Raw genomic sequence first — 8,072 nt, forward strand, 5'->3', positions numbered from 1 at the left:
AGTTCGAACTCACCTGCAGTAACACACTATAGGGCTCAAAATCTGATTCCGATGATGAGATTATACGATAACTTGTCACTATTAATCAAACTGTTCATGGTAACCAAGTGTAATTAAGGAGTGACACAGCTGAATAGTAACCGAAACTGTAAAAGACTGGAATTTGATATCAATTGATTCAAAAGAATAGGATTATTATATTGATTCCAAACATATAAGAATCAATAAGTTTAATATTGAATAAAGATATTAAATAATACATTACATAATATTGAATAAGATTCAATAAGTTGTATGAGGTTACGAGCCTGAGAAAATTTTCATGATCCTTGGATAAGGGGGAAAACACCGCTTAAAATTCAAGAAATCTTAATGAAAGTCGCGCCATCATATTCAGTGTGTTAGAATACCCTAATGCAGAGGTTCTAATATTTTCAAAAATGTTGAATTTGTATTTTCTGCCAAAAGAAAGATCATGGATGTTTTTTGTTGTTTTTTTCCTAGGGGTGATCGTGTCGAACATTTAGTCCTAGAAAATCGAAAGAAGGCTCATTCGAACGGAAATTAAAGGTTAGAATACCCTTTTAAAGTAACCATAAACATTGTAGGGCAGCTAGCCCGCCCCCCACACCCTTTTTTCGCCAAAGTCGTTCTATAAAAATTTTGAAATAGCCATATTGTTCTGCAACATATTGTTCTATAGCCATATTGTGGGGGGGGGGGGTAAGTAACTTTTCAGATTTTACGCTAAGGAAATTTGCCAGAATTCTTACACAAAATTCTTTTTATTTGTCTTACTTTCTCTTTGCTGACTTAGCTTTACGTGTGGAGTTGTTAGTGGTTATTATCCGGTGTAAATTTTTACCGGAACTGAACCACAAAGAGGATCTTTCGGTGGAGGGGGGCCCAAATCCCTGCACTATTTAAAAACACGATCAGAAACTCAATAAGTTGAGTTTTTTTCAACTGAAATTAAGGAGCAGCATCAAAACTTAAAACGAACAGAAATTATTACATATACGAGGAGGGGGGTTGACCCCTTCTCAACATCTCGCTCTTTACGCTAAAGTTTGACTTTTTGTCCCAATTCCTTTAGAACGACTCCCGAAACGCAAGGGCCATTTAATTAGCACAATAAGAAGCTTTTTCTTTATCCAAGAAAATTTTAGCGTTAAGAGCGAGACATTGAGCACCCCTCTTCTGTAAATAATAAATTATATTCGTTTTAAGATTTAATGTTGCTCTTTAGTTTCAGTTGCAAAGAAAACACTTTTTTTGGTTTCTTTCATTTGATTCAAAAAGAAGATTTTATAATTTGGGTTGTATGAGACATGATGTTAATATTACAAGTGAGTAGTTTCTGTGGTATTTAAATTTTAGATTATAGTATGCATTTCTCGTGAAGACTTAATTAATATTTTAAAATCCGTGAAAATACGTTTGAAAATAGAAGACAGGTGGCTGCGCCATATTTAGACAGATAAGAGGAATAATTGTAACGCTATCTTGCCTACTCTACAAACTCCCCTGAGAGCATGGCTTGTTCAGGTGGTTGTTTATTCTAATTCGTTATTAGCAGTAGTTGAGGTAGATCGTTCAAAAGTAGTTTTCTGATCTTGAGTTTCTAATTTTTTTTAATTTTAGGATTTATTTGATCCTAAGCTGCCTATTTGCAACAGCTATAATTTTTCATATTTGGAACAACTGAACTACTTTCTAGATTTTTGATACTATTATTGCCTTAAACCTTAAATAAGTCAACGCTACCTTTTTTTAGGATTCCTTTGATCCAAAGCTGCCATCTGTCATATTTGGATCAGTTGCGCTACTTTCTGGATTTTTGACACTATTCTTGCCAGAAACTTTAAATAAGCCAATGCCACAGACTATGGAAGAAGGGGAAGAATATGGACGTGGAGACACTGCATTTTCATTAGGAAAGAATAGATCGAAGTCCACCATTCCAACAGAAGACCCTTGATATGCCCCTTAGACTAAGCCTTGTTTATATTTCACGTAGAAAATAGTGTTAATTGTATCAACTGTTCCTATTTAAACATAGTTAAAATTATTTGTGAAGCATGAAAATTTTATATTCATGCCTGTCACTCATGGGAATTTATATGTACTTAAATTTAAATTATCCTTAAAAAAGAATTAAAATAAATAAGGCTATATCCAGATAGAAAAGGTAAGAGGTTTAGATGAACGTCCTACTGAAAAAAAATACAATTAAATCATAATTAACCAAGAATATGACTCACGTACGAGTATAGTTTTGAGTAGTTTCTTCAACCGTTTTTAAAAATTCTTATAAACTTTTGCTTTCTTATATCTTAATGAAATTTTGACAATTTCATGACAATCCATGACATCCTTAATGACAATCCATTAAATTTTCCATATATCTTTTTCTTCTTTCAGATCAATGATCATATGTGATAAGAATTTGAAGTGGTATTTAAATTATTAGGTTTATCTGCCATCAATTGCAATTTTTTAGAAGTAGATGGGTACAATAGTGAATATGATGTATGTTAAAAATGTTGATGGTAAATACATAGTAATAGTACATATATAACGCTAGCAGAAAGGGAAAAACAATTATTCCTCGAAAGAGGAGAGATGTGAAAAATTAGGCCTTGGTCCCGTACACCCCTCCCCTGAGAAATAAACATTTTTACGGATTTCTTCCTTTCCTGGTTTTGGTTATACGACAATGCAATTTTTGTATTTTTAGACTTTTAGTCCATGAATGTGTCTCCTGAGCCATCCAAAATGTGTCATTTCTAGCTAAAATGCATCCATCTTGAAATCTTAATAACCAAAGGTTTTTTTTTACTAGTTGCATTATTGACCAAAAGACGCTTTGTAAATACCTTTCAAATTTGCGGCCAGTTAACATAAAACAGAATAAAAAAAATCCATATAACACATTCATACAAAATTACTTAATGTGAAACTCATATAAACATATACATCCCTTACTGTGGAAAGATTCTTTTATGTGTGATGTCTCTGTAAAAACCTGGATACTCATAAATATAGAATACCGAGAAAAAGCACTACTTTGGTGAAAAGTGGCTTTGTTTACCAAAACACATATCCAGTTGGGAAATGTTTCTTTTTATTTAATTAAACTGCACAATACGTCCCTACTTTGCCCCTTTATGTCCCAAACTATATCACCTTTTTACCCTTTTGTGTCATTGGGGGGAGGGGGTTGGCAATGCGACACAGGTGCCAATAATTGACCAAGTGGACAAGTTTGTTTAAAAAAGGTAAAATAGAGAAAAAAAGCAAACGAAAGCGCCAGAAAACTCTTGGGGGCGCGGTCCCCCCGGCCCTCCTGGTTCCACATCTGTTTCATGTTGCTATTTTCTATATAATAGGTTTAAAAATTGGCATTGAGCTTGACGAGATTCAAAAATATTAATGCAAAAACTTTCCAACTCACCATTAACATTTAAAAATTCTTTAAATTATAGTTCAGTAATTCAACATTATTGTTCTTGTGATTAATGGAATAACCTTGTATGAAAAAAAAAATGATAGAATCTAGCCTTTGTTTTTTATTGTAATGGAGACATAAAGAGTTGCACATCTTACTAAATGTAATTCTTAATTCAAATAGTTGCTCCAAATAACCATTTTTTTGTTGTTGAGATATTTACTGCAGTTCCTTGAGTTGGAAATATGTTTTCTTTTTGAGCCAGCTCAAAGACGTTTTAAATTGCCAGAATAAGTTTATTCCATTTATAAGCATAGCTAGTGCGATATTTTTTCCATTAAAAAGAAATCGAGCGGTATAAATATTAAAAAAAAAAAATCTCCCATCACGACTTAAACGTATATAAAAATCCAGTATAATTAAGTTTTATTAATACCATAAGATAAAATTGTAGGATAACCAATTAGTAACGTCGTAATCAAATAACAATCAAAATAATGCTAAAAACAATCATTAATTGAATAGTCAATCAACTGGATAATTATTTAAACAATAGATCATCATTTCATCCAAACCCTGAGGCTAAGCTTAAAACTGGAGATGGCTAATATTTTCGAGCAAAATTGACCAAGTGATGTACCTATGTGAATTTCGGTCTTCATAGTTCGTTGAAAGCAGCTTTATCTGAAGCCGCTCCTGGAAAGTCTCTAGATAGACTAGTTTCTAGTTTCTAAACTTTCTAGAAAGTTTCTGGAAAGATTCAGCTGAAAATTTCTTCATAGTTCGTTGAAAGAAGCTTTATCTGAAACCGCTCCAAGAAAGTTTATAGATAGTCTACTTTCTAGTTTCTAAACTTTCTAGAAAGTTTCTAGAAAGACTCAGCTGAAAATTTCTTCATAGTTCGTTGAAAGCAGCTTTATCTGAAGCCGCTCCTGGAAAGTTTCTAGATAGACTAGTTTCTAGTTTCTAAACTTTCTAGAAAGACTCAGCTGAAAATTTCTTCTTAGTTCGTTGAAAGCAGCTTTATCTGAAGCCGCTCCTGGAAAGTTTCTAAATAGACTAGTTTCTAGTTTCTAAACTTTCTAGAAAGTTTCTAGAAAGACTCAGCTGAATACCTTTCTAAAAAGAGAATAACAATTAAAAATTTTTACCGGACAAAAACCGAAAGATTATATTTATTTTAGCAGCATTATTTCTAGCCGGAAAAGCGGATTTTGAGACTATGATACCAAACAATATCAAGCCGAATACTTACCCGCGTAAAAACATGTTTTCTGTCTAGCAACGCAAAATTTACCAGTCGAAGCGAAATCCTATTCTAGTAAGAATGCACAAAATTCTTTGTAAGCCTCAAAACAAACAAAATATACTTTAAAACGTATCAGAAATTTGTTTATATGCATTTTTGTCACGCTTTTATGAGTCAGACAAAAATTTTGGGGGCAGGGGGGGGGGGGTCAAACTCCGTAACCTCCTCGATATACCCCTTTGTCTTTCATAAAGTTTACCTGTAACTGCTTAAACTGTCGCAACTAACTGGTTTTAGCAGAAGATTTCCAATATATTTAAGTTCTGCCCTTGGTGGTATTTACATTCCTTTTAAGTCCACTTTGAATAAACTGCCACTGCAAATTGCTACGGAGACGTACAACCGGATCGAACCTATTCAAAATCTGAAATGTTTTGTGTAATTCATATGCTAAATAGTGTGTTTTGCCTTAAGTAGCCCATATTTAGGTTTAGGTTCATAATTGTACTTAGTGTCTTCAAAAGCTCTTAAGTACAAGATTAATTTGGATATAATCAAAATTAATCAAACATAATAAAATATAATCAAAAACATGAATTGAGAAGTACTTTTTTTTATCAAGATCCTTACCAACATAACAATAGCCAAAGGCAGAATTGAGCGCAATATTGATTGATGTTAATAATAACTCCATATACTCACAGCAAGTGAACTAAGACGAAACTAGCGCTTCTAAAATCTCTTTGGAAGATTTATTTTTAATTTATTTATTTGGAAAAGTTATTTTCAAAAATTTACGTTTAGAATTCAAATTTTTCCGGGCATTGAGGCCAGTGGAACGAATTAAGGAAACTGTTCTTACTATTATAAACTGCTTACCAATTATAAACTGCTCACTAATATAACTGCTGAAAAATAATTAAATTGGAATTAAAATTCCAATGCTCTATTATTTTTCCGAAAAGAAAGATTAAATTTACCAAAACACATAAGTAATCAAAGACTCAGAATGTATTTTCCTAATGAAATGATGTGGTTTTTATCACAAAGTGGCATTTAGATGACCATGACAGACTGGCAATATTATAATGGTGAAGTTTGAGATATGTGATATAGATGGTTTTACATATTATGGTAGGTTACAGTTCTCATATTTTGTTACTGTTTTAGATTAAATTTTTTTACTATAACATATGTATATATATTATTTGTACAGGGTAAAGATATAACGTTATTTGTAATATTATCAATCAGCCAATCATGACATTTCAAAGGCTCTCTAATGATGTGTATCACGTCAACGTATCATATGAGCCTCTCGGACGGGAGTATCCGTGGGCTCGTCCTTTTTCCTGAACTGTCTCTATAATATCAGCCTGGGTGATGGTCTTAAGGTTCACTCATCTCCCCAGGCCTTATGGCACGCAAGAGTTTTCTACACTAAATTTAATTTCTGATTTGGGACCCTTTTTAAATCTATAAATAAAAGACCTGCTACTGTACATCAATCTAAAAAGAACAAAAAATATTGTTTTTAGTTTTCAAAAACATACCCTAGCTGTGATATTAAACCCAAATCTTCTTCTTTTAGAATTAATCTGAAAAATATTTTCGACAAAATACGTTTTTCAAAGAAAAGTAAAGAACTCTATTAAACAAAAAATGTGCAGAATGAATCAAATAATCTACCAAACGTATAACTACCACACATCTCCATGAATAAATAAATAAAAGACAAAACGAACGGAAATTACAGTAGATAATCGAGTTAAACTCATAACGAGCAGAAACCAACATAAGTAGGGCTGACAACCCCCATGTCTTCTCAAGGCCAGAACATAATTTGCACTTTACTGATAAAATGTAAATGAAAATGAATTGTCAGTTTAACATACGCGTTCTGACATTTATCCATTGAAGCCTTAATGACATTTGATTTATTAAAGTTAAAAAAATGAAAACATTTAAAATTTGTTACGTATATGAAATGGGTTGCCCCATCCTCAATACCTCACTCTTTACACTAAATTTTTTTTATTAGAACTTTAAAAAAGGCTTATTATACTAATAAGAAGGATCTTGTGTTTCAGGAGTCGTTCTTAAAGAATTGCGACAAAAATTCAAACTGCAGCGTAAAGAGCGAAGTATTAAGGATGGGGCAACCCTCTTCATATACGCAATTCATTTTAAATTTTTTCGCTTTTTTGGCTTTAACAAATCAAAAACTATTAAGACTCTAAGGGATGGAATATCAGCGTACGTATATTAAACAGGTTTCTGCTTGTTATGAGTTTGACTTGGTTAGTTATTGTAACTTCTGTTCCTTTTGGGTTTCATGTATTTATCGCTGCTTATTTGTGGTAGTTTTATGCTTGGTAGACTATTTGATTATATTTTCGTTCATTTTTGGTTTAACGGAGTTCTATACTTTTCTTTGAAAAACTTATTCTGTGGAAAAGTTTGTTGGGCCTGCTGTTTGTAGTTAGAGAAACCCTTTGCAAATCTTGATATAGATAGTATTGTTTAATTTAGTTTATGCTTCGCTTAGTTGACCTGAAAAATAAAACTTAATACCATTATACAAAATTCTATCTATGCTCTTTGACAGCCAGGATACACTTACGTTCTTTTAATTTAATTAGGCTGTAAGAACAGAATTAGTAATGGTAGTAGCCCTGAAAATTTTAACTTAATATCCTCAATCCTTCTTGGGATATTGCTAATATGTCCTTATTGACAACCAGCATACACACAATGCCTTTTTGTTTAGTTCTAAAGCAACATTTGTTTTAAACCAGACATACCCAATATCCTTAGACATATAGTTACTGGACCGTTCAACAATGCTCAACAAAATAACTGTCTCAAAATTTATATTGGGAAAATTGTTTGGAGAATTATGGGCTAAAGAAGAGGACTGCTTGCCCTCCAATCACTTTTGGCTCTTAAAAAGGGCACTATAAATTTTAATTTCCAATTGAATTAGTTCCTTTAAAAGCTCCAATGAATCACTTGCTATGAGAGACCAGCGCTGCCTAGGATATTTCTTACATTCCCTTGTGAAAGCCTGCATCTATTTAGTCTTTTTTTTAAACCCAAACTTTCTCTAAATATCCCGTAAAAGTTTCATTTTAATGCCCTCAAAATCCGCCTTAACATTCCTTCAAAGCTTCACCTTAATGCCTTAGCTTGTGTAGTTGTAGAAGCAGTAGTTGCATTAGTAGGATCATGCACATAGCAACTTTGATTTTCTTCAACACTCCTTTCAACAGACAATAAAAGTTTCAACTTAATACCATCAACCGTTCCTGAAACATTATTGATACGTCTTCTTTACAACCAAACACTTCTTTGAACCCAACACTTAGAAAA

General features: G+C 32.6%; 1 protein-coding gene across 8 annotated transcripts in view; it reads left to right on the forward strand.

Annotated features, from left to right (window-relative positions):
• The window catches only part of LOC136043891 (organic cation transporter protein-like), a 103,030-nt gene extending 97,140 nt beyond the window's left edge, over nucleotides 1-5,890 (forward strand). For 3 of the 8 annotated variants that reach the window (XM_065728915.1, XM_065728911.1, XM_065728916.1), the window contains one exon: nucleotides 1,778-2,905. In XM_065728915.1, the coding sequence (XP_065584987.1) occupies nucleotides 1,778-1,981 (204 nt within the window). In that variant the 3' untranslated portion in view covers nucleotides 1,982-2,905. Of the gene's footprint in view, nucleotides 1-1,777 lie in introns of all 8 variants that reach the window. The other 5 variants (XM_065728912.1, XM_065728914.1, XR_010621746.1 and 2 more) reach the window with 4 other exon arrangements.
• Nucleotides 5,891-8,072: the final 2,182 nt, after the last annotated feature.

Source organism: Artemia franciscana, chromosome 2, assembly GCF_032884065.1.
Source record: "Artemia franciscana chromosome 2, ASM3288406v1, whole genome shotgun sequence".
Taxonomy (NCBI): Eukaryota; Metazoa; Arthropoda; class Branchiopoda; order Anostraca; family Artemiidae; genus Artemia; species Artemia franciscana.